General features: G+C 39.3%; 2 protein-coding genes across 8 annotated transcripts in view; one reads left to right on the plus strand and one right to left on the minus strand.

Moving 5' to 3' along the window:
- Positions 1-18,353, minus strand: part of LRTM2 (leucine rich repeats and transmembrane domains 2) — a 32,773-nt gene extending 14,420 nt beyond the window's left edge. Inside the window, exons 1-2 of one of the 3 annotated variants that reach the window (XM_072400035.1) lie at positions 17,909-18,353; positions 853-979 (exon numbers count right to left, since the gene is read on the minus strand). In XM_072400035.1, coding sequence (XP_072256136.1) covers positions 853-979; positions 17,909-18,067 — 286 coding nt within the window. In that variant the 5' untranslated portion in view covers positions 18,068-18,353. Of the gene's footprint in view, positions 1-852; positions 980-10,071; positions 10,194-17,908 lie in introns of those variants that run through there. The other 2 variants (XM_072400037.1, XM_072400036.1) reach the window with 2 other exon arrangements.
- Positions 1-27,911, plus strand: part of CACNA2D4 (calcium voltage-gated channel auxiliary subunit alpha2delta 4) — a 114,530-nt gene that overhangs the window by 72,928 nt on the left and 13,691 nt on the right. For all 5 annotated transcript variants that reach the window (XM_072400040.1, XM_072400038.1, XM_072400041.1 and 2 more), the window contains 2 exons: positions 27,165-27,226; positions 27,813-27,827. In XM_072400040.1, the coding sequence (XP_072256141.1) occupies positions 27,165-27,226; positions 27,813-27,827 (77 nt within the window). The remainder of the gene's footprint in view (positions 1-27,164; positions 27,227-27,812; positions 27,828-27,911) is intronic.

The following is a 27,911-nucleotide window of genomic DNA, read 5'->3' on the forward strand; positions in this document are numbered from 1 at the left end:
GATTTTCCTGATTACACTGTAGGCTCATCAGCACTGGGTTGAACCTCTTCAGTGAAACCTCTGCTTTTATTTAAATAAATATATATCCGCAGCATGTTAGTAGGGGACAGACTTTTCTACTCATGTTTTTGCAGCTTTGAAAATGTATCACTTTGCATCTTATCTGCTTTTTATACCTAGGATATATTTATCTGATGGAAACTGCAAGTTTATCTGGGTTTTAATGTGAACCTTTAGTAAGGACAGCAAGCAGCAGCCTTTTTGTTTATCCTCCTTCTGAAAATGCTAAATGTCATCCTAAGACAAAGGACAAAGGTAGACAAATTCTTGTCGGCTGATAAGAGTGAAAGCAGAAACCTTCAATTCAGCTTATAACCTCACTAGCTTGGCTTAGACATGACATAGTAATTGTTGGAACATTTTGTATTATTTAAAAATAATTGAAACAGACTGGAACTGAGCATTAGTCAAAGCATGCAGAATTCAGCAGGGATGGTAAGAACCCTCATAATTTTCATGGCAGGTGTGCAAACTTTGGAATATAGTTCAGGATTGGTGGGAACTGCTCACAACAGAAGTGCCAACCTAGGAACTTGGCACAGGGATGGTGGAAACACACATAATGGGCACAGCAGATATATCAACCTGGGAACTCAACACAGGGTGGTATAAACTGCTCATAATTGACAGAATAGGTGGGCAGAGCCAAGAATTTGGCACAAAGATTCCACCAATATAATCCCTTGTTACTATTAGACTCTTGTTGTCTCTCACAGATTTTACCATCCTAAGGGTGAATGTGAAATATTGTGTGAGCAACAATATAATGATTGTGAATATTCCTTTACTTACGGGATCCCTGTGCCCATCCGGAGGAGAAGCTCCGGCTTGGCTCCCGCATCCTGCTGTCACGCACTCTGATGGCTGGGAGTCTCCACTTTACATTGGGTAGTCTGGGGTGAACAATGCTGGCTTGAGTCTGTTGGAATAGAAGTAATGAACACAGTCAGTGTATGGGGACACAGCACGATGGACTGTCAGTGTGTACACAACCCAACCTGTGCTTCTGCCTGCTCCACCCTCTACACACCATTCAATGTACCCTGACTCGTGTCATGTTTCTGCTTCTTTATACTTGGATTTCACTCTGCGTGTACATTACATAGAATGTTTCCGATGCTGCGCTTTGTTGTATGTCTGCTTTATAGATCAAGTTACAGGGCAAAGATTTTGACAGTTCTGCATTTTTTTATATTTAATATTTTTTGTATTCTTAAAGCATATCTAAACCTAAAAACAAAAATGCCATATATTGCAGCTTACTAAACCCTAATCATGCATTCATTTTCTTATTTCAAGCTATTTACAGGTACTAGAACTCTTTACATTTCAAAAACTTTTTACAGGTGAAAAGATTGCTTTTTAGATATTTAGTAGCCTGTCCCTTCCTGTGCATGGAGCTGTAACCTCAAACATTGTCATCAGCTTCCCCTTCAGTAACTTTGCAAGTCTACAAACATTTTATTATTATTACACAGTATTCATATAGCACCATCATATTACACAGCACTTCACAATATCCATAATCATGTCACTAGTTGTCCCTCTAATGTCCCTACCATACTCATATGTCATTACCACAGCCTAAGGACAATTCCGGGGAATTCAAATGACCTAACTGCAAGTCTTCAGAAAATGGGAGTAAACCAGAATGTACAGGGGAAACCAATATAAACATGAGGAGAACATACAAACTCCATGCAAATAGTGTCCTGGTGGAGATTCAAACCTGGGACTTTGGTGCTGCAAAGGTCAGAGTGCTAACCATTTAAGCCACCATGACATCATACATTTCTAGATTAACAAAATTTTATTACTAATAATAAACAGAATTTATAAAGGGCCAACATATTACGGAGCGATGTACATTAAATAGGGTTGTAAATGACAGACAGACAGTGACACAGGAGGAGGAAAGGACCCTGGCCAGAAGAGTTTACAATCTAGGAACTAACAATATACAGCAACCAAATCATTGTTTTATAGCCACTCTATCATCTAATAATAAAAGGCCATACTTGAACTCTGTGGTTTTTTATCAAGGCTGAGATGACACCTTTAGTCTGCAGGAAGAATTTCCTTGATCTCCAATCTACGAACCCTAGATTATTATCACCCAAGACAATCACAACTGTTTGTTCAATCTAGCGTGTGTACATTGGGCTTCAGAAGTTGTTAATCAATCAGTCCTGGAGGAACAATGAACAACCTAGCTACAACAGCTTTTGCACTTTTCTATGGCAGAGAGCACAGTGCGTGCCATTTGCTTGTCCTCCATCCTCTCCTTCCAAAGAACAGAATAGATCTGTGTGTACAGCGCTCATTTGTTCTCTTGTCACTGGAAGCAATCAGGAAAGATCATTTCCAGTGACAGAAATCTAGCATGTGCACAGGATTTACTCTAGAAAGTAGACGGTGACCTTGAATGACTCCTGAACAAAAATGACACTCTTTCCGCAAAGAAAAGCAAACAAAGGCATTGATGGGATAAGTACTGTTATCTATGGGAGGTAATAAAAACCTGGAAGTGTTAAGGTGCGTACACACTTCCAATTTTTATCGTTCCAATCGAACGACGAACGATCGATTGGGCAAAAAATCGTTCGTAAAAAAGTAACCAACGACGCCGACGAACGAGGAAAGTCGCTGGAAACGAACGACCGGACCGACGGATCGGATTGGGCGACGATCGTTGAACATCGTTCGTGTGTACGGTCGTTCGTTGATCGTCCATGTTCAGAGCATGCGTGATGAACGAACGTCCGTTCACTTTCCTGTCGTGCACATAGTTCCTCTATCGTTCAAACGATCGTATCTATTGTGTGTACAATATCTACGAACGATCGTGTCGTTACCTCTATGTGCAGGATCGGTGCTATACGATCGTTCATATATATCGTGCATGAACGTTCGTCGTTCGTTTTCCAACGATAATAATTGGAAGTGTGTATGTAGCTTTAGGCTACGTACACAGGTGCATTAATTGTCGTTTGGAACGAAAGATTGACAACCGATCGATCATTAGGCTTTAACAAAAAAAGTGCACAACCACTGGCCCACGACGCAGGCGAATGAGGAAAGCCGAGAAACAAACGACCGCCCGGCAGATCTGATTTGGCGATGATCTATTGCGTGTATGATCGTTCAGTGATCATAGATGGTTGTGCAGTAGAGTTTCTCCTGTACACGTCACTCCCTGCATCGTTTTATATATATATATATATATATATATATATATATATATATATATATATATATATATATTTGAAAGATTGTATCGTTACAGCATGTACAGAATTGTGCACTAAACGATCGTTTAAAATAATCGTGCATAATTGTTGATTGTTAACAGTTCGTTTTGCAATGCCAATTATTGCACATGTGTACATAGCCTTACACTTTCACATTGCTTACCAAGCTGCCCATGACATAAAATGTGACACCAGGGACACAATAACCACAGTTGACAGACCCCTCAAAAACTGTAATGTAAATTCTAATATATAAGTGTAAAATATTTAAAATGTACTGTAATTCTTTCAGTTGAGATGAAAACTGTTCAGGTATACTAATACTTCTGTAGTGAGCCAGTTGCTTCTGTGGGGTGTTGTTGACAGGTTCTCTTTAAGATGTTATGTCATCAGCTTTTTGTGAAAGACCTCAATCCCTTCACAAGATGCTCTAATATAAAAATATGGCCCGCACCACAAATCTGGGATTATCGGATGACTGGCAGGCTGTGAGCAGATTGTAGCAGACCTCAGGTTTACCCTGTATCTGCCAGCATGTAGAGATCACGGAACATTTTTAGGGATATTCATAAGATCACTAGGTCAAAGTCCTTTCATAAATATATAAAATGAAAATCTATCCGTGTCTGTGTTACGTTTATGGATGAAGACAAAAAATATCTCGCCTCACGAGGATGGCTGGATAATACACATGACTTTTGCTTTCTTCCATACACTAAATGGAAGGTCTTTCTGCAGAAACGCGGCATGTGCACAGCTTGACCGTTCATATGTCCAACAAATTGGTTTAAAGTGATTTATACAGAAATGTATTGATGTCACTGACTTCAAAGGCTTTCTGACACTTGTAGTTCATTTGCCAAATCTCAACATTTTTCAGCCTGCATTTTCCAACATGTCACCTTTGCAAATTCTGGTAAAAAATCATTTTAAATTTCAGAGCCATGGTTTGTGAATATAACACAGATTCAGTTCCCTGCTTCTGTAGTTCTCCAGGGGGAAGACTCACCAGAGTCACACTGGTTTCAAACAAGTCTTTACACATCAATCACGGAGGTGCTGTGCCATTTACCCCAGCCATTTGGTGGCAGTAGTCAGTGGAGCTGCTGCTCAATCAGGTGCCAACATTTTTAGGTAGGAGGTGCACTCTTCTCGGTTACCAATTATCTCAGGTAGTAAAAAATTTTTTATTATTTTAGATATATTGAGTATTAGGAATTAAGAAAGCGTTTTTACTTCACCAGAATTACAACAATAAATTAGGACTTTGGAGTTGGTGTGTTTTTTGCTGTTGTGTAGGGGTACAAAGGGCCTCAAATGGCTTTTCAGCAATATATGTGTTCATTTCACATACATCCCAACTGGAACTTGAGAAAGAAGGGCACATTGAGATGGGGAAGCTGAAAATGGGCATGGTTACATTGTGCTTTATATCGGGTGTTACGGTACAGTAATGCCCTAAGTGGAGGGGGGAAGGGGGCAATGGTGAGTGTTAGGATTAGTTTTAGGGTTTGGTTTACAGTTAGTGTTAGCATTAGGGTTAGTGTTATGATTATCTGGAGGGTGTGGTTTAGGATTAGCATAACAGATAGTTTTAGGATTAGCTTTAGGGTTTGGTTTCAGATTAGTGTGATAATTGGGGTTAGGTGCAAGGTAAATGTTAACATTATGGTTAGTCTTGTAGTTTGCTTTAGTGTTGCTGGTAAGATTAGTATTCAGGTTTGGCTTTATAACAAAGCTTTTGATCAGTTCCAGTAAAACCCCACCTAATAATGATATTGCAGGTTTACCTGTTTTCTAGTAATAATTTTTATGTTTCGTGCACATTCTGGTAGTGTGATATTTGCACTGGAATAACTAGATCTTGCTTATTAGTAAATAAACTGGTGGTTGATCTTGGGTGCTCACATAAAACTGGGACATCTTTAAAGGGAATCCCCAGTTTTTTTCTAGATGATATAGATGTATATATGTAAATGTGAACCCCTACTATGAAATGCATTTCTGTATGAGGTCTGTAATTCTATACGTATGCTTCTCTGGAGCAGTTGTTATCACATGTGCATCCTCTGCTTCCTACTTAGTTGTGCTGCTGTGTGATTAGATTGTGTTGCTGCTCATCCCCAGTACAAGCCAATGGGTTTTGCCTGAGCTGATAACAAAAAAAAAAAGATTCTTTATAAAGCTTATTTAGCTCCAACCAGCAAAGAAGCAGGGACGCTAATCATACTTCTGGATTTATCTGATCACTTTCCCAATCCATGCATGAAATACTAAAAACAAAATAATGAACATTTATGTGAACAGTAAAAATTATTTTGAAATTGAAGTATATGTGAACCTTAACAATCAACTTCTCTGATATGCTTTCTATTTGTCATTTATCTACTGACCTTTCTTTGGTATATCTTTTTTCACAAATGACCTGTTGATTCTTCTAGAAGTCCTTTGAGCTTGTAACCCAGTGCTTTTTGCTGGTGCTACATACGGTTACATTGTTCCCAGTCATTTGTGTAGACTAACAACACATAAATGTTATGGAGATGAGTAAAGGCTGGAAGGGATGTTCTGTACTATTGTCCTAGCTGCTCCCCTATAGATACAGTATGGTGAGTGATCTCTAGGATGTAAAATGTATTACTGGCAGGATCATCAGATCAAAGTAAGGTATTAACTGTTAAATAAAGAAAACAATGCAGCCACCACATCCAAGGACTGGCAAGCTGCAGTATATAAATGTTTGATTAGTAGTTAGTACATTTGTTATTATTGAGATATGCAGAATGGTTTTAGACTAAAGGAGGGGGGGGAGTTTTAATTTTGGGATCATTGAGGTGCCTTGTGACCTTGCTGGTTTCCATGTCTGGGGGCTCACCCTCCCTAAGACAATATTTTTTTCTGCATTTTCATCCTCTATTCTGCCAGTGTCACTTCTGTCCCCTCTGCCTCCTCCGTCACATTATCATTGCTGCTAAACAAGACAGGAAGCAGCTGATTTGAGGTCATTGCAGGACCTGCATTGGTCTGGGGGCTTGCGGATCACCAATGCCTTGGCTACATAACGCTGCAGGTCTGGATGCCCCTTTGCCTGCCCCCACTCCCCTTCCCCAGCACAGTATGTCCCATAAGGGCAGAGGTGACCTACATAACACAGCAACCTACAGGCATAGCTCAATGAAACCAATTAGCAATGTACTCACGCACACACAACCCCTACAGAGGCACAGCGGGCAACAGGGGGCTAATGTACTGCAAGCTTCTCTCTGTCACTGTATCCACATCCAGCTCCAGCTAAATAGATTTATGTATGTGCTCATGGAAAATTAGTGTACAGATAGAAACATCATTTATGGTGCAGACAGACAGATACTAAAGTGTGGGCTCCAAATTACACATTTAGGAAGTTAATTAAAATGGAATTGTGCTTTAATATTTACAGATATGTTGATTTTTATTCTTGTTTAAAAGTAGGTAAATTTGTACGGGTGCCTAAACTTTAACATCCAACGGTAGATAGATAGATAGATAGATAGATAGATAGATAGATAGATAGATAGATAGAGCCTGATTTAATAAAGCTCTCCAAGGCTGGACAGAATGCACTTTTATCAGTGAATCCAACAAACCTGGAATGGATTTCTGAAAAGTCATTTGATATTTGTTAGCAAATGTTTTCAATCCTGGACCAGATCCATTCCAGGTTTGCTGGATCACACAGGTTCACTGATGAAAATATATCTTCTCCAGCCTTAGAGAGCTTTAATAAATTGGGCCAATAAATTCCATTAAGGACTCATTTACAATTTGTAAAACTTGTGTTTTGCCATGCACCACTGCAACAAATGAATGGCACTTCAATGCACCTAGTTTGTGGAGCACAATGCAGGTGCAAATGAATGGGTTGCCTTAACCTACAGCAACATTCTGAACAGACAGTAAAGAATTTATTGTGTTATTCATACTATATTCTAGCTATCAATTTTTGAGGTACTCAAATTATAATTAAAGTTTTCACCCCCTTAGAAGCTGTGCACATATTATCTCTTTCAATAGGGAACCTTTTTTGTTGACCACTGTTTGGAGGGGATTTTTATCACATTGAAGATATCTCTAACCTGTTGTGTTTTAAGAACAGAAAGTGAAGATAAATCTCCTTAAGGGGACAAAGACAGTACAAAGTCTGACTAGATTTTGAACTGTTCCTGATCATAATTTACATAAAAACTTTTGAAACATTTCTACTTGCTGTTTTACTTCTGTAAAAGTATTTCCACTTGCTGTTTTTCAAACATAAATTTTCAGCAGCTTGTTGAATAAAAGACTTTATAATTCAGCTTGATGTATGTACACTTTTCTGAAGAACATGGCCCACTATCTTACAATATGTGCACGCCCACATAGTGTACAGCTGTAAGAATATAATTGCTGTGCTCGCTGAGTAGGTAAGGGTGGAAAACATGGCAGGCTTTCGGTAACGTCTAACTTGGCACAGCTGGTGGCAGTGTTTTACACATACGGCACTTTATAAGCTTAAAAAGTAGTTATTTGCACGGCAGCTGAGGGAAGTAATCTGCTTATATATATGTTTTTTTTTTTGTTTTTTTTTCACAATAAAACATAATCTAGTTAAGTGGAATGCAGTGAAACTTAACCATTGTGTGACAGTGAAGTGGGAAATGAAAAAAAAAAAAAAATACTTCATGTATTGTGATTGCTGGGTGATTAAAGGACTGTAAGTGCTTTTTTACTTGTATGGGTAACAGTTCTGACAAAAAAGGGGTTTGGGTAAAATCTTTTTGACATTTTGGCTTTTTTGTAATGAATTGTTTTGCAGTATTGTGCATCTCAAAGTTGCATTTGAAATGAGTTTAAATGATAAATCATCTGTACAACAATCATCAGGAGAAAAAAACTACCAAAATATTTTTCTACACTGGAACAAAAACTATTTATGTTGTTTGCTGTATGCAAAGGCAAAACATGTATTTTTTCTTCCCATTGTATTGTATGATTAAAGTTTGTATGGTAATAGACAGTCATTGCATCATTCAGAAGTCATTGCTGACCAATTTTTGAATTTCCTTGGAAGGGTTTATACAGAAAAAATGATATTTTTACCAGTAAGCAGTTCCATGGTTCACCTGCAGAGCTGCCTATCATTTGCCTTTAATCTTAACTTTACCAAAATAAATTGGAAATGGATTTGCACATTATAGGCTGCCACACAACTAACTATAGCCTGTTATTGACACCCATCCTCAATCCTTTAACATCAGATCATACACAGAATGGTTGGCTTATGGCTTCTTTATACCATACATTACACTACCTTTCAATTCCATCTTACATGAGAGGAAGGGCACTCATATCAAAACCATGTATTACACTTAATATCCATGCACATGGATCAGGGAACAATATTGTTATTATGTTACTTTTAAAACTCTTATGATTTATTATTTTTGTACTAACATCACTTAAAGAGAGCCCTTATCTTGTTTTTTATAATTTGCTCATGTCCATATACTTTTACAATATACCCCCCTGTCTTCTAAAACCTATACCAATAGAAAGTCTTCATACAAATATATTTATTTGAACTATTTACTAAGTTGAATAATAGCAAAACAATTCTGTCAAACGTTGGTGTTCCCTGATCCATGTGCATGGATATTACATGTAATACATGATATGGAAGCCATTCCGCCAATGTAAGGTGGAATTTAATGGCAGTGTCTGGTATGATATAAAGAAGTCATAAGGAATACATTCTTGTGTAATTTGGTATTAAAAAATGAGTAAGTCAATAACAATCTATAGTCTATTCAGTTGTAGGTAATAACTTACAGAGCCATTGCAGACCCCAAATTGTTATTTTACTTTCCATTAAGACTCTTTATAAGTATCCTTGAAATATTATGAACTTAGCATTTTGATTACAAACCGGAGATTTAATTAATGACAAAGTGTTGCATTTGCATCTTGGAAAACGGAGGGAAGGAAATTACTAATTCATATACAGTATCTTGTCTAAGTATGTCTGGATGTTAAAAATATTTGTTAATTGGTAATACACAGTATCGTTTTCATTTTTTATTCAGGAGACATACAAGTAGGTATGTAGTAGATTTGTGTAGCAAGCTGAACACTGATTGAGATTTTTAATACTTGATTGCTAGCTTTAAAGGACAGAGTTAGTACAGGAAATATGAACAAAATCAGTTTTATGCAGAATTGTTCCCCCTCTATCCCAAGTGCCTTGTATGTGACATGTAGATCTAATTGATGATGTGAATGTCATTTAGGTTGCTGGAAACTTTAAGTGAATAATGTAAAAAAAAAGTGTAAGATCTACAATTTGCCAATGAAACAATATTTAAACTTTTGTTTCCCAAGCATTAGGAGGATAATGGAGCAAGTTGCCTGTCCTGACTGTAAATGTTTAGTTTAATGTTGATTTGTACTAGAACGTTGAAAAAAAATAAAGCATATTTATGGAGTTTTCCTGCAAGTGCTCTTATTATCCTTCCTCATTTTTAGCTGGCTTCTCCTCTTTTTGCTTTGCCTTTCCATCACAGTACTAAACCTACTGATAGTTTGGTCTCTTTCCACTATAACTGATAGCGGCTTTAGATTGTAAGCTTCTTGGCCAAGGATAGATGTAATTGGTATTAGTACCATGACAACACTAAAAGACAATGACATTTGGTATGAAATATAGAGGATCTGGAATAGGGATTAGGAGAATTGGAAGTTTTACCTGGTTTAGGATCCCTGCGGGGAGGTAAGAGAGGGTGCTCTGCAGGTCAGTGATGCTCGATGTTCTTCCCTGCTCTCAGTCTGTGAGACTCGGCTAACATGTCAAGGCACTGCGCCCAGCACTGAGACCACCCTCTGCCAGTGCAGGCTTAATTTCCTGCCCGGGGCATAATCTCCTGGCAAAATACGGTTTAAGACTTAATCTGGCCTTCTCATTTCACAAGCGGGGGGAGAGAAACTGCCCACTGCCCCCCTAATCTGTGAGGGGAAGGGGAAATCCTAATACCACAGCAAAATATTGCAAAACTCCAGCCAAATACATACATACATACAGAGAACAAAAAAAGAAAGAGAAACAGCTCATACCTAGAAATATAACATATTACCCCTACTAAACACCTTTTAAAACATCTACAACCTCATGCAAATACTTGCACAAATATTACAGCTATGGGGAACTTATTTTGAGCCCCACCCTGGGGTGACTCAGGTCCCAGAGTCACAAGTAAAGCATTACAACACTTTTAGGTATAGCAGCCTGTTAACGTTTCACTATAGTCAAAAAAAAAATTATGTCCTAATCATACATTTCTTCCTCCAATGCTCCAAAATGTGTGTTCAGTTAGGCTCCATAAATACTTTATAGCGTTTGCACAGAACCATTACATATCTATTACATTAGATACAGAAGAAACACATATATGACTTTGGATACAATTCATGCTGTATTCCTTTGTAGCCACCCGTTGTGCTGTAGTGAGCTGAGACTACAAGTGTAAACACCCCCATCTATTATACACTATGCAGGGGATTGTGGGACATGTAGTTTTCTCATAGGCAGGACTTTGCAGCCACTCTGCTGTCCTCTAGTGTTCAGCCAAACAAAACACCAGAGGCCTCTACATATCTGTAAACACAAAATAAACTCTGTACCTTAAGTATTCATACATTCTTTAGACAAAATAGAATTGCCATAGGTCCCGTACACAGCTGACTTTCCTTTCATTCATATGTTGCTTTGGTACGTTAATTTATCAGGACACGGTTAAAGTTGGTGATTGGATCGTGTGTATTTTAGTGTCAGGATATATTAACAAAAATGATACTATCCATATCAGGGCCCTTCAAAAATGCTAGTTGCCTGGCTGTTTTTTTCCTAAATGTTTGACATTATTGACCGAGTATAGGGCACAGATTAAAGTTTCTAACTTCTCGCCAACTTTCCCAATTTTCATACCTGTTCCAGATCAATAGTTTGAAAAACATAAGGCTTGAAGGCAAATAATACCACAGGCACCCTCTGTATTACTGTATGGTGGAGTTGGTTTTCCTTAAAATACAAAATTGTCAGTATGTTATGGATGCCGTGTTTCCCCAAAAATAAGACCTACCCTGAAAGTAAGCCCTAGCATGTTAATCATGCAAGGGTGAAATATAAGCCCTCCCCCGAAAGTAAGCCCTATTGGCTTCTTCGGAGGGTGTGGTCACGTGGTACACGGAGGGATACCAAGAGGAAGGAGGGAGCTGAGAGAGAGCAGGAGATTTCAAAAGCACTGGAGCAAGGGCCCCCTGCTCCCTCCCTCTTTCTTTTCCCTTGATTTCCATTTCCTCTTCCTCTATCTCTCTTTCCTTTCTTTTCCCCCCTCCTACCTATGTTTTCCATTCTTTTTTTGCTTTCTATCCTTTCATTTCTCCTTGTCCTCCATCTCTTTTCACTTATTTTTCTTCCTATTTTTCAGCTGTCTTTCTCCTTTTTTCATTCCTCCTTTTCTTTGTCTCGCTCTCTTCTTTCCTATCCCATCTCCATTTTCCCCCTCTTCCTTTTTTTATGTCCCCCCCCCCTCACATTGTCTGTCTGTCTGTCTGTCTGTCTCTCTCTCTCTCTTACCTTTCAATTCTTTTTGTCCTTCCTTTCTCCTCCTTCTCCCTTTTACTCTCCCCTTTCCATGTTCCCATCTTTTCTCTCCCTCCCACCATCCTTCTTTATTGATACTGGCCCCCTTGTGCCCTTTTTTTAACCCCCCCTTCACATTCTTTTATCTCTTTGCTCTCTCTCTTCTTCCTTCCTTCCTTTCCCCCTTCCTCCCTTCTTTCTTCCTTCCTTCCTCCCTCTCTCTCTCCCCCTCCCTCCCTTCCTTCCTTCCTTTGTATTTTGCCCCCCATTTTCTTCTGTCTATACCCACCCCAGTAAATACTTAAGATCTATTCCAGTTAGGAATTTGTAGTATCTCTGGGCTCTGAGATCACAGACCAATTTTCTCTTGAACTCTCCTGAATAAATATAAGTTGTCCAATTCTCTTTCTAATATTCACCTTTCCATTTCACCTAAAACCACATTTCTGGCTATAAAAAATGATGCACATTATCCCCCAAATAATGATGGGATTAGGGTGCGTCTACCCTCTTGCACAGAGAAGTCTGGGTGACCCCACCGATAAGGTAAGTATGGTCCTGGTCATTCATGTATCAGCTCCTGCTGAGGATAAGTCAGCTCCATTAAGTCTTTAGATGTTTCAGATGATGGAAGATGGCTGATCTGACTGTACACAGACCCGCCAGCATTTCACACAATTTCCCAGTCTGGGGATGAGGTGAAAAGACAACAGACAAAAATATCCGCTGTTATCTATTTTGGGGTTGGAGAAGATCTAGAAATAGATCTCATAGTGTCATCTCAAAGGTACAACAATGACAGCCCCCTGCGACTTGTGAGGGATATTTTACATATCTTCCCAAGGAGACAAACATAGGTGGTCTTTGTAAGAGAAATTAAGTTTTTTATTCCTATTTCTCCACCAGGTGGCAGACGTCTATTGGATGATACCTAATTCTTGTTGCCCCACCACTTGAAAAAATACTTGAAAAATATATATATATATATGGGACCTGTTTTACCCATCAAGGATTTGTGATGGTTTATCCAGTCTGAGATTTACACAGCTCTACCACACAGCGCAGCCCTGTCTGGCGGGGGACCTATTGTGTCTGCTGCAGTTCAGTAACAGTTGAAGGCCTATCCCTGCCCCAGCCTGTGACTGGACAGTGATAGAAGAAGCAGCAGACTGATGAGCTTGTCTCACTGTCACTCTACTCTGTCCTCCCATCAGGGTATGCTCATTGTCAGCACTGTAGCACAACTGTAGATTTTTTGCTTCTCCCTTTGAGCAATCTGAGCTTTGCTGCACCGCCACTGCAAGAAGCTGATACAAAATCAGAATGATTTATTGATGTAGTAATAAACATCGACCTGACCTAATGCAAACTTGGAATTCAAACTAGCCATGAGCCCGCTACTGCATGTTTCCTCTCTGAAACTACTCATTGTCAGGCTGCCATAAAGGATCTTCTTTTTTTAACTTGGAGTCCCTGGGACAACAGGAAATGAGAGCAAATGTTCAAATTGGGTAAAAAATCCCTTCTTAGTTGTCACCACTGGGGGATTCACCTGTTTCTGTTCTGGTGACAACTGTGAAATGTGCTTGTGTAGGCAGATTACCCTTTTATGTGTCACTCAGGTTTAGAACTCTCAGGCCATGTAATGAATTTTGGGATACTTGTCCCTATACCCAGGCACCCCTCCTGCAGAATTGAAGAACATTCTTTGCTCATGTGATACAAGGGGTGGTCTCCTCCAATCAGGTGTGATTACAAAGGGGGCGAGCAGAAGCATCATTTAATAAAGTTCTCCAAGACTGGAGAAGATTGACTGTCATTGGAGAATCTGGGTGATCCAACCAACCTGTAAAGGATTCCCTTAAAATCATTTGTTAACAAATGTTTTCAATGGACCAGATCCATCCCAGGTTTGCTGGATCACTCAGGTTTTTCTTTAATAAATCAGATCCAATGCTTTGCTGGGTACCAGGAACTAGACTGCTTGACTTAGATCTTCTTCTCTCCCATTACTTGGAAAGGAAGCAACATTGTTAATGAGTTCTATATAATACATTTAATGTAGCAGTGCATATCCCACTTTCCTTTTAGAATTGAGTTCTTCCTCCAGCAAAAAATGTGTATCTGCTCCATTAAAGACAAATTGAACTGTTCGTTAGGTGTCTTTGGGTCTCCAACATGTCATTTTAATAATTAGCCTTTTATAATGATCAGACTCCTTCCTTCTCTATAACAAGCAGTGACTTGCTAAGAGTGATAGGAAAATAATGGAATAAATGTGACATTGTATGAGAACCAATATTCACCTAAGGACTTTTGCATTCTATGCACAGAATGTAACCCCCCTCCACTCCTCCCACCTAACTTCTTTCTAAAGTTTTAACTCCACTCCCTAGTCGCCATATTGCATTTTTGTGATCATTTCATACAACTTATAGTAGAATGATTATTATATATTATAGGATCTTGCTGCAGCAAGTGTTACCATTCATCTACACAGACAAACATTCCTCATCTATGCTTTTACAGTTATTTACATTTTAAAGCATTAAGTCATTCAGCTTCAAGTAGCATGTAAGGCACCATAAAGTACACTCAAGGCATGCTAAAGTGGCCTCTTGCATTATCATATATCATTTTAAAATGCCTTAAGCATTTTTTAACACACGTTAAGTATCATTTGCACCTTAAGAATCCTGACCATAGTCATCCATTTGTTAAATCGTGATATAAAAGTAATTTGCGGTAAGAGAATCTACAAATCAGCAATATGGTGGATAATATGGTACAGCCAGCCAGTACCAATGTGAAAGTAAAAGTCAATTATTTTACCAAGAACATTACAATTGTGGCTGAAAAGATAAATAGAACGTAAGGGTGTAGATGTTTTTAAATCATTTTTCAGGCTATTACTGCAGGATTTTAGTACATGACAAGGATTTATTAAACACTGTTTCAGCTACTGAAGTCTCAATATTTCAAAGCACCACAAATTCTAACATTGTTTCTCTCATAAGGCAACAAAGATATGTTTTTCTTTCACTTTGTCAATGTAAAACAGCATTTAATAGTTACAGCATGTCACTTAAACAGCATAAAATGCAAACTCACAATGACATGCCGAGCTGATATAACAACCCTGGTGAACCCTTTGGTTCTTACTGAATGGCCCTCGAGCCCCAGCAGCCAGGAGTGGGAGTATTGATTTATAATATCATAATTTATATGGAGCATATCTAACAGGCTATTGCAGTGTGTTTATACCTACTAATTATTATGTACCCATTCCTTGACCCCTCCTGTAGCCTGCTCTGGTCTATTTTAATTCTAATTTCTGTCCCCAAGCTGTTTTCCTTTGACTTTATCTCATACAGTAAGTCTCTAGTCTCTAATAATTAATTGCAGTATGTCGCCAGACTCTAACAATCTCCTACAGTATGGCCCAAGTCTCCTACAATCTACAACACTATGACCCCAGCGTCTGTTCATCCCTTTCATACGTATGACAGTCTGTAGCTTGTTCTCAGTCTCTGACATTTTCTTGCATGGTGTCCCCAGTCTCTAATAGTGACCTACAGTCTCATAAATCTCCTATAGTGTGGCCCCAGTCTCTGTTCATCTATTGTAATTTCTCAGCAGTCCCTGACAGTCTCCTGTAAGTGTGTCCCTGACCTCTGGCAATCTCCTACAATATGCTCCCAGTTACAGCCAATCTCCTGTGCTGTGTTCTCAGTCTCTGACCATCTCCTGTGCTGTGTTCTCAGTCTCTGACAATCTCCTGTGTCTCTGACAATCTCCTGTGCTGTGTGTACGGTCTCTGACAATCTCGTGTGCTGTGTTCTCAGTCTCTGACAATCTCCTGTGCTGTGTGTACAGTCTCTGACAACCTTCTGTAGTATGCCTGCAGCCTCTGACAATCTGTAGCTTGCACTCAATATCTGACATTTTCTCTAGTCTCTACAGTATGTTCCAGTCTTTTACAAATTCCTATAGTGTGACCCCAGTCTCTGTTTATTTCTTGTAATATCTCATCAGTCTCTGATAGTCTCCTGTAGTGTGTTCCTAGTATCTGGCCTGTATTGTTCTGCATTATGTCCCCAGTCTCTGACCATCTCCTGCAGTATGTCCCCAGTCTCCAACCATCTCCTGCAGCATGTCCCCAGTCTCCTACTTACCTGAATGTATAGAAAGTATTAAATCTAAGACAGGCATAGTGAGCAGTAGTTCAAGGAGTCAGCCCAGGGTACTGTATTGTTCATATGCTAACAAGGGTCATACTGATAGAAGGAGCAAGTAGAGTGACAGGAAGATATCAGTCTGCTGCTTCTCTTTTACTGTCCAGTTACTGGTTGGGGAAGAAACAAGACCTGTAAGAGTTACTGATCAGAAGATAATCTCCTGCCCTCACAGACAGAGTTGTGCTAAGTGGTAGAGCTATGTAAATCCCAGGACTTCACAGAAAGAAAAAACAATCCAATAGCCACCATATGTATTTTATTTGTGTATTTAGCTGTTTACCTAGAGTTCAGCTTTACATTAACTAATCACATGTGACAGTGTGTGTTGTGAAGTTTGCAGGCTCCGCATAACCCACCATATAAATATCAAGGTGAGGTCTGATTCAGTAGTCCAACTTCATAATACATATTAGAGCTGACACACCATGCAGAATGCAATTTTGGCCGGGGATGCAAAGGATCTGAATGCTGCTTGCAATAATCATGTCACAAAGGTTGAGCCGGCTGTGGGAAACAACTCAAAAGCAATCATTGGAGATGGTGGAAAAATTAGCCAATTGACCTTCAATCAATGATTTGAACTTGTGACCATGAATGATTTTACATTAAAAAGCTTTTGAAGTGTTCATGTGCTATGCTGGGACTATTAGTTCTTCAAGAGTGTTCTAAGCAAGCTGTCAAAAATGTCAAGTTGTTAATACATGCCCCCTTACAGTTTATATAGTGTGTGTGTGTGTGTGTGTGTGTGTATTGAAACCCACAAACAAAAGTGGAGCGTTTTGTAGTCTGCTACTCCAAATACTGAAAGATTCCTGTTGATCCTGATGAAAATCCAATCTCTCTGTAACTTTAAGTGCACTGAACTAAAATCACACAATGGTATCAGCCTTCATATCTTCTATGAACTACAAAAAATCCTCATAAGAACAAGAAGAAGAACAATAAGAAGGAGGTAATTCAATCAGGTAGTTCAAATCAGAAAAGCATTGTACTCCTCCATTGGTTATAGCATAGTGAGCACTGTCACCCAACAACCTGACAAAAAAAAACATAGAAATGCAACCATTGAATCTGGGGACTCGTATCTCACATTTTTGTTCTTGGATTTAAATACACTTTAATTTGTGGCCATAGAAGAACGCTTTTGTTATCACTGTAGTATAGGTCTGCTATGCTGGAACTTATGGTCCCACAACACTGCACACTGGCTAATCTGATCTATATTTTAGCTGCCATACTTGTACCCATTCATACCCAGGGTTTGAAGCATGGCCACTATCAAGGCTCATTACATGAACACCAATATTTTTAGTACAATCCAAAAAAAAAACAATACATTTCAAAGGCATATTTAGTGGCCTGCATTTGGCCCTCGAGGACTGGAGTTGGGCAATTCTAGACTGTAGGGCTTGTCATATTAGGGTTGATCACCTTGGTCCACAAAGGCCCTTCTCCTTAGCAGATTTCTGTAATTAATAGACACAATTTAATGAATTAACTTCTTGTTTACTAAGCCAAAATCTATGGCCTTAAAGTGGCCCTCAAGGACCAGAGTTAGCAAGCCCCTGGAGGGTGTAAGCTGCCCTGTTGCTTGACCAACAAGACACCTGTAGTTCAGCTCGGCTGGAGGTAATAAAGGAGGTAATGACTGGCTTCATTCTCATCTAATAATGAACATCAGGTATGCAAAATCATTCAGCCCTCACCTGGTCCAGCACCTGCTGCTGTCCGCGCATCCCATTCACATCGTAGCACAGTTCATCCACGCCATTCTCCTTACCTTTCCCTCTGGAGGTCTGAGGAGCCGATGAATGAATGGCAGCCAGGAATGAATGAGCAGGATCCCCACCGTTTGTGCCAGGCATGGACCCCCAGATAGGCAAAAAGAATAATAATAATAATAATGACCCTTTGGTCTGTTGATGCCAGGAAGGAGAAAAGCTTCGCCGCTGCTTCAGTTGTCACTGCCCCAGGGGGAGAATAGATTAGGGGGGCAAAGAGGAGAGGGTGAAATCCAGTGGATTGAGGGGACGCGTACAGATGATTACAGAAACAGCAGAGGAGAAACAGGGAAGCCCGGGGAAGGGGGAGTGCGAGGAGAGACGGCTGTGTCTAATGACAGACACACTGCACTGAGCCTCGCTCTGTCACACACTCATACACGTACAGGCGTGTAAAGCGACTATACCACCTCCGATCAACACAGCTCATTTCCAGCAGCAACAATGCCACTGAAATGTTATCGCATGAGCAACAATGTCACACCGCCATGAAACACCCCTCACAAAGATCTCAATGCCCATTGTCTCTATAATTCATATTTCCGCCAGCTGAAGTTGGAAAAATCCATCATGAGGGCTGAAATATATAAATGGGAGCTGTATTGCCTTACAAAAGCTTTGTAATTCTGTTCAGCCCGTCATGTGATTCCAAAACCCCTGACATCCTGCACAGCCAGCCTAGTGCTTCTTGAGTCACCTGGCTGACTTGAAGGTGAATGAGGATTATTACACTGATTTTAGTGTTTCTTTTTTATTTGCCTGAACACCTCCTGAAATACCTGAAATATGTTGGATTGGAAGCAAGTTGTAATAGACTTGTGTTGGCTCAAAGTATGGGACCCCAACAAATCTATTTTTTGGTGAATATAAAACTGGAGAAGAGAAAGGTGGCATGGGGGCAGGGAGGAAGAGAGGGGTGCCCAGATGAAAGCACTGGGGTGGCAGAGGGACAGAGAGGGATGTGGAGGTGTAAGGGATTATGGGTGAGAGAAAATTTTAGGATTTATTTTAAAATGTTTACATCCTCTGATCCTTATTTTTGGAACTCTGAGCTGAACTGTGTATAAAGCAAATAAAGGTAGAACTCTCTATACTTGTCTGTATCAATAACTTAGCCAGAGGATTAGAAAGACAAAACAGGACATAGCATACAAGGGCAATGTTATAACTACAAATAATATGCCCCCGGCAAAACTTTGATGGAGCCCTTCTGCCAAAGTTATCCCTTTCTCTGATGACCCTATGGCCAGCAACCTGTGCCCCAGGGGTCATTTAATAAGTACAGCCACCATTCTGGCCCTTCTTGGAGGATGGGAGAGAGCTTAGGAAGTTGGGACCCTCACTTCTGGGCCCCTTGTGGTAGCAGGGGCTTCTCCCCCAGTAGCTACCCCTACGTCTAAGGATGGAGGTCTGCTATGACAGGGCAAGTGTACAACCTCAGCACCACATAGGTACACAATATGTTTGGTATACAGATGGGTTATCTGGTGCCAGGTGCCTGGATTAATGGGGATGACGAGGCATTAATATACATATGTTAGGAAATGTCTCCATTTAGCCTTTCTGCGTGCACTTAACGCTCCACACCATACAGAAATAGGAAGTGTGAACTTGCAAAGTCACACACACCATCATCACAAGCACTGACGCACAAGGAGACCCATTCCAGGCTCTGCTCCATTAACACACATTGCATTCTGATTTAAGAAAGGTAGTGAACTGTCTGCAAGAACTACAAGTCCCAGCATCCAGCTCTGTACAGCTGGAAATGACCAGAAATCCTTCAGTGCAAATTGGCTGTTAGTATTAAAAAATATAAATGTAATATTTACATGAATAATTGTAATGGATGCTCCCTGTTCATCAATCTTCTTTGGCCTTTTTATCATCTCTGTGGTTGGTTTACTAAGCAAAGTAAATGATCAAAAGATGGTTCACTTAGGGTTCTATTTATAAAACAGGGAATAAGACATCCCCTCAAACATTACCTTCCAGGAGGATTCTTGCAGGTCTATGTGTGTCAATGGCATTAAATTATTCTCACCAGGGAATCTTTGAGGGAATGTCAGATTGCCTGTTTTATAAATAGAGCCCTTAGTGAATGTAATGAAAATCCAATAATGTGTAAAAGGTGTCAAATAATGTCAAAAAGCAAAAAAACCCAACCGGCTCAGAATCTCTCTCCCCTCTTTCACCTCAATTCTCCTCCCCTCTCCTTTCTCCTTCTTCATTTCCTTGCCTTTTTTTTCTCTCTTCCAGTGTTTTGCTCTTTCTTTCCTTTTGTCTATTTTCTTCCTCTCCATTTTTTGGTTCTCTCTTTTACCTTTTCTCTCGTTTTATCCTCTACCCCATTTTCTTTCTTTTTCTCAATCTGCTCCCTTTTCTACATCTCTTCTTTTCTTTCCCTGCCCCCCTCACTTTGTCCTTTTTCTTTTTTTCTCTCTCTCCCGCCTTTTTTTCTTTCTCTTTCTTTTATTTTTTTTGTTTCTTTCTCTTTTTCCTGACTTTTTGTGTCTGATCATGTATATTTCTCTAGTGGTTAATCTGTCGCTCTTCTTGTCTGCGTCTCTCTCATTATGCAAGCCCCTTTTATCCATTCTGTCTTCTTTGTTGCAGTGTTTGTCGTTGTCTCTATTGTTTGCTGGTGTGTATTAGATATTATAACCTTCAGACTGTCACCCTCTCTGTAATTACCATCTCCAGTTCTAACTCCCCATCTGTGCACACAATGCCATCCACCACCCACCTCTAACATCCAGTGCGGGACCAGAAAACAATTACCAGTAAAACCACAAATGTTACAAATAGGATGTCTTAAGAATCAAACTGCCGCTGATATTTTATTTATAACTTGGAAGAACAATCACTTATCAGCAGATAATAAGACTCCTTATACAGCAACTGCTGGCAACAAGTAAAATGAATAAGTGAACTTCTATGAAAGTAATATATGTTGCCAGATTCAGCTTCGAAAGGGACTGCAGACTCTTGTCATATGATTTCTTGCCATGCTGCCTTCCTGTCTACAGAGGCTTGGATTTAGGGAACTCAGCTACTTATATCTGTACAAACTTTCAGGTCCAAAATCCTAACTGATCTGTATACTTTAATGTGTATGTGAATATGTGTATACAATATCAAGGCCAGGGGATGACCATGACATCTAGACACCTTCCTCATGAGTAGCAGCCTCTCAGGGCAGGTTTACTGCAGTCAAAAATAAGGCCTATTGTAGCCTGAAAATAATAGAAGGTGCCCATGGTGCTGAACTGGCTTTTTGAATGGATTAGAAGTGACACTACTATATCACCTGCACCGCTGAACTGTGTTAGGGGTGAGGGAGAGAACAGAGATCAGCCAGATCTTGTACAATCACAATTTCAGAGCTATTTATGTATAGTAATAATTGTGTGCCATTCACATGTCACATAAAAAGTGAATAAATAAAAAAAGGATACATAAACATTTTCTGAACATAGGAGAAACGAAAACTATAAATTAAAGAAAGGAAAGGCAGCTTTATGCCACTCAAAAATGTTTTAAATAATATATACATGTATTCTTGATAATCAAAAACCAATATGGTCAAGCAATCCTATTCTACTTACCCCTACTACCTAAATCAAGTTTATAGGAAGTGTCCCATCATCTGCAATGATTAAGCCCTTTTTAAATAATACATTGTTTCAAGATCCACAGGAATGCAAAGGATGGTATAAAAAAGCCATTGACACAGAGACTGGTTGATTTCTAAAAGGAGATTCGATGCTCCTCTACATCTTCATTCATACCCCTTTTGGCATCCTGCCCCTATCAAGACCTTTTTACTTTCCGCAGTTCATGCACAAATATTCACCACTATGTTGGCAGTAAAATACTTTCTGAATGAATGGAAATCTGGCACTGTGTATTCCGAATAAAATAACAGATCATTAACTACTAAAAAAAGTATATTAAAGCCTTGGCAAGCTGTGAATGCCGCATACACTCACTCCAAATAACTCATATGATGGAGGAAAGGTAAACCCAGAACCCTTCCAACACCTTGATTAACCTTTCCATTAAAGGGACATTAAAGGACAGCATGGTGGCTCAGAGGTTAGCACTTTGCCCTTTGCAGCGCTGGGTCCCAGGTTCGAATATCGTCCAGGACACTATCTGCAGGGAGTTTGCAGGTTCTCCCCATGTTTGTGTGGGTTTTCTCCCATATTGGCTTCCCCCCCAAAATTGACCTTGGACTGTATTAAAGACACATTAGATTGTGAGCCCCATTGAGGGACAGTTAGTGACATGACTATGGACTTGAGTTTGTAAAGCGCTGCGTAACATGTTGGAGCTATATAAATACTGTGTAATAATAATAATAAAAAGGGACTCTGGAGCAAATGATCCAAAGTTTCCACTACTCTTCAACTAAAGAGAGTTGTCTCAAATTTCCTCTTACATAAAGTCTTTTATAGCAAGACTAGATCCCTGAACTTTTGTTAGATTCTTTTTAAATGAATCAAACATTCTCTCATCATTAAACCTGGGCAATTCTTCAAGGCTAATGACAAGGAAAGACAGAAACAAGAACCTTCCTCTGTAACAGTCTCCTGGGAATGTCCATCTGCTGTGATCTGCCATTGAAACATAAGCCAGGAGCTTGCACACACTTTCTCAATTGTGTAAAAAAAGGCTTAAACCAGGATAAATATAATCCCTTCAAACCCTATGTGTAATAACAAATAGTGTTTGAGTATGTGGTAACATTAGAATGCAAGCTCCTCTGGTGCAGAGATTGATGTGAGTGAATATGTCAGAACTATATGAATGAACAATAATAACAATTGTGTGTGATTATGGGTCGGCAATTGAGTTTACAATGTACTCTAAGCAACACTGCGGAATATGTCAGAGCCATTTGAATGCATAGTATGTGCTTGCGGTGGGGACATTGGAGTGTAAGCTCTTCTTGTGCATAGTCTGATGTGAACGGCTCAGTGTTCCCTGTACATTCATTCTTTTCCAAATAGTCCCAGCCATGCAGATTCTTTTCTGCAATAAATCCAACCTTGTTCTGTTTTGCATGGACTAGATGGACAGGTGAACAGGAATACAAATGTTACAGGGTGCCAGGCACTGATCAGTGTACTATCACAAAATTTACTTTCCGTTGTCCTATTTCAAACTCCAGCCATAACATTTTTTTTCATTATGGATAAAATATTGAAAGCTGACAACTAGTTTTGGCTGGAGTTTGGCTTTATTAGAAGGTTTTGCTATAAATGTCACAACTGTTGTTAGAAAATAAGAAGCTGAGGCGTGCTGCATCTGTCTCATACACACCGTGAGAATCTGGAGAAAAATGTTGTCATCAATCTTATTGGCTGTCAGCTGTGTAATTAGCGCATCTTCTAATCAGCCTATCATGTAATCAGCGTTATTAAATTATCAGACGCATGTCAGATGGAGAACAGCTACGTGGAGAGAAACCTTCACTATAGGAGGATTGCAGGTATCAGACCTTTCTCAGCACATTCCTCCTTGTTACAGTAATTATTAACCCCTCAGGATGTTTATTTTCAATTCGAACACTTTATAAAGCATTTTCATCCAAGGTGAATGATAAAGCGAACCTGTCAGCATTTATAAACCTTTAAATGTACAAAACCTGTTTAAGGCAAGGTGCCATAAGGTGGCTTCTACCAGCCTTTTCATCTTCCTCTGTGTGGCCTTCTGAGTTAATTTTACTTTACAGCTTGACTTGCATAGCTTCAGTGCCTGTCCCCTGCTTACTCTCCATCCTTCACACCATTGACAGCGACTGGAGGAAGCACTTTGATTGTACAGGAGGATGACAGGAAGGTAGGGCTTATTCCAAAGTGGAGAGTCAAGGAAATTACTTTTGTGCACTTGTCCAGTTGCAGATTCACTTCTAAACAAACTTCATAGACTTTAGGTCTAAGCTGTGCTTCTCATAGTGAATGCTTCAGTGGTCAACAGACTTACAATTGTAAATGGGATGGCAGGTGAGAAAGGGCTTTTTGGTGAATTCAGACAAGCTGCAAAAAGAGGGTTTCCTTGGGTAGTTTTGCTTAAAAAAGATAGTTCCGTTATGCCTTAAGATCACTATAACATCTCTAGTATTAGTTTTTGTCAGGCAGAGACTCCCCCTGATAATGTCTTTATTTGCTGTATTCTAGAAGTACAATATAACTTTGTTCAGGCAAAGGGTTATTTGTAATGGGGTGTCACATCATAAATAACATACCCAAGTAAAAACTGGTGCCTGTTCAGTTCTTGGCTATTCACAAATGTCAGACACAAATAAACCCTCACAGCAGCCAGCTACAAAGTTACAGTGTCACAGATTTATATCATAGCACTTTATACAAAGTCAGGACTTCATGTTTGGAGTCATATCTGGAGTTCTACTTTGATTTGTATTTTAAATAGTTTGGATTTGTTGATTAGCTAAGCTAAATCTATTCTCCTTTAGAAAGAAACGTTTAAAGGTGGATATGATCACCCTGAATAAATATCTAAATGGTCCATATAGAGAACTCACTTCTCAATTATTCACTTTAGGTTATTACAAAGGACAAGGAGGCACTCTTTGCATCTGGAGATAAAACAAAAAAAAATAAACTCTGTATAAGGAAGAATTTCTTCACAGTAGGGTCTGTGATTATGTGGAATAGGCTGCCTCAGGAAGTACCAGCACACAATTGAAGTAAAATAAAACTTTTCTGGAAGATAACATTGGCAAATTACCTTCCAAAGGGCATCTTAGTACCTGTAGTTCAGCTTGGTTAATCAGAATCTCTCATCTAACAATAGAGGTCATGCTCTGAACTCATAACATTTTGGACTGAGATTTGGATCCCTAACAAGAGAATCCCTTGGCTGATACCTTACCTAAGTTATTACTGTTCAACAACACCTATGTGCAATCCCAATCTTTCCCCCTGGAGAAGCTGAATATTGAAACGTGTCAGGATCGAGATTGCTTTTGCTTTGTTTGTTTTCCTAATAAATGTGCTATGGACAATGTGAACAATGAATTTTGCACTGTATTTGTAATCATATTGTGAATAACTAACACATAATATATACGGTTTTCATTTTGTAAAGACTTTATTAACAATAAATTGTTAATTCCTTCTGAATTAGCCACTAAAACCCCTTACTCTGTTTGGTAACTCACTCGTACTAATGAGCCTTTCCTAAGGAAGTAGTTTCAGCAACTACTTTAGATTGCTTTGAGAAAAAGCTGGATGCTCTTCTAGAAGCACAGAATATAACTGGGTATTACAGTTTTAAAGTAAAAATAACAGACTGTTGATCCAGGGAACATCCCATTTCCTCATGGGATCAGGAAGGATTTGTTTGCCCCTGTTGGAGCCATTTGAACCACATTTTATTAGGGTTTTTTGTCTTCCCCTGCATCAACTGCAAATATAGTATATATTATCTGGGATATGCTGGTTTGTAGAATGTTTATTTCCCTAGTGGTTGAACTTGATGGACCTACATGTTTGTTCAACTTTACAAAGTAACTATGGAATTGAAGAAAGTCGAAGCCCCATTCCTCGCATTCACCACAGACTTTATTCATTAAAATGATTAGGTCTTACACTGAATGCAGTAGGGCACACAAATACAAATATGGAACACAAGTCAACCTGCCCTTTGGGTATATATACTTTGTGTTAGCAGTTGATTAGTTTCTATTAAAAGAATTCTGATCTTTAATTACACTGTAATTCTTTTTTAAAGGTTTCCTTTGAGCTCTCTGGCATATTGATTTTGGTAGTGAATATTTTAAACAGAGATTCATCATACAGCATGACAAGTCTTTGTGTGGTTTGTTCAATAATCTTATTTCATCTTTTCGTATTTTTGGCTCTCCGGAGGAGGGGAGAGACCCCCTCCTAGGCATGCGTAGGGAGTGTTAATGGATGCTGCACGTAGGCTGACAAGAGGTCCCATGTGGAGAAGGATAGATGAGAAGATTCTGTGTACCAGAATTGTTATGCAGAAGTTTTCTGCAGGAGGAAGTTTGGGCAGAATCCAAGACATGGGAATAATAGCTGTGAGGGAGATCCAAATGTATCATCACAGGGAAAGTCTAACCCTTTGATGTGAATACTACCCAGACAGCTGTATGGGCCAGGCAGCTAAAAGGGAACAGTAACTGGTTTCATTATGGACCCCTTAACAGGCCTGTGCTTTGTATGTTTGTGTTTCATAATAAAACAGAGAAGATAAACTTCCGTAAGACAGCTACACAGATAAAAAAACATAATACCTGCTAAGGGAACTGAGTTATACATCTCTGCACACAGCACAGCCATGTCTGGCAGTTCAGAAGACTTGATTTTCTTCAGCTGCAAATCTTTATCATTTACAGGTCTTGTCCCTGTTGGTAACTGGACAGTGAACGTAGAAGCAGCAGATTGATCATCTCGTCTGTTCTCATCAATCCATAAAGAGAAGCTGTCACTGCATAATGCTTTATGAAATCCCTTGTGACAGTGATGAAGTGTGAAAGATTAAAAAGTTCAACCTGCCTCTATGCACATACGTGAACAGTGTTCTCCCCAGAAATGTTTTTAAGCTGGGTGAGAAGAAGCTGTAGGCGGGGGCAGCCGCTGTATTGTGACCCAACTTTTCAGTAAAAATCCAAAACCAGCCCAGGTGGTTACTGGAAAGTACTGGGTGGTGCGCCCTGGCTAAAAGGGGCTGGGGAGAACACTAATAAGAAAAACATGTTACTACTAACATGCTACTAACACATGTGTGAACCAATGACAATTCACTATTTATAGTCACTATTTGCACCTACCACCTTTTCATTATACAATTCAGAAAATGTTTGGGTGTTTAATATAATCCTTATGCAAAAAAAGGTGCATTTCAGTGCAAGAAAAATAAAAACTATTACAGCAGCAAAAGACGAAAATTGGAATATGCAAAAAATGCAAATAAATGTATATACTGAAAGCCTTGAAGGATAAGCTTGCTTACTGACTTTTACATCAAATGGTAAAAATGTCTTGATGCCACAAAAAGTACTACACATGTTGTATGATTGATAAGACGATTTCATTTGTGAAGTAGCCAATGGACTATTTCTATGCAGAAAGAACACACAGAGTAAAGCCTGTGTCATCACATTTTTCTGTTGTATTCACAGCTATCGGGGTTCAGATGAAACTCTCTCTGCTGCGGGATATTTTCTGGAAGGTGACACGACAGGTAAGTAAAATTAAATCCTGACACTTTATATTTGGATGGCGTATTCCACTTTGGTTTTTCCAGCATGTTTTCTGCAATTTTCTACAATGCTAGTAATAAATATACAAACCAAGTATTTTTCCTGCAAGATTTCAATATACTTGTATGGCTCATGTTTTATGTTTGAATTATTAAAAAAAATAAGGAGGACCTATGATGGCTCATTAGCTTTCTCCCAAAGTAAGTGGCCAGCTCCATATAGACATGGTTTGGCCATGTGGGTCTTGAATGGTCTGCACAGAAGCCTGACCTGCTTGTAAGAAAGCTGCAAAAGGAGGAACTTCAAATTAATGTCCATGATTTTTAGAATAGAATATATAACAAACACTTAAGCTATATGGTATATGTAAACTGATGGTCTGCATGGGTGAGAGGCAGCCACTGGGGTCTTCAGTTCTTTTTCAGTATGTACAGTTCTGACTTTCCATCCATTTACTTTAATCTGTAACCCCTATACATCTAGAGTACAGAGTTCTACCTTTCATGAACAATATTTCTCTTTCTTTCTTTTTTATCTATTACATGGTGCTGATGTCCTTTTCTACAGCCCAACGACACTGATGTAAGTCTGACATTCTTCTTCCTGTTTGAGTTCTTTAGTCTTCTCTGTTTTAGGTCAGCAAAAATCACTGTACATCCAATATGG

Source organism: Pyxicephalus adspersus, chromosome 2 (assembly GCF_032062135.1).
Source record: "Pyxicephalus adspersus chromosome 2, UCB_Pads_2.0, whole genome shotgun sequence".
In the NCBI taxonomy this organism is placed as follows: Eukaryota; Metazoa; Chordata; class Amphibia; order Anura; family Pyxicephalidae; genus Pyxicephalus; species Pyxicephalus adspersus.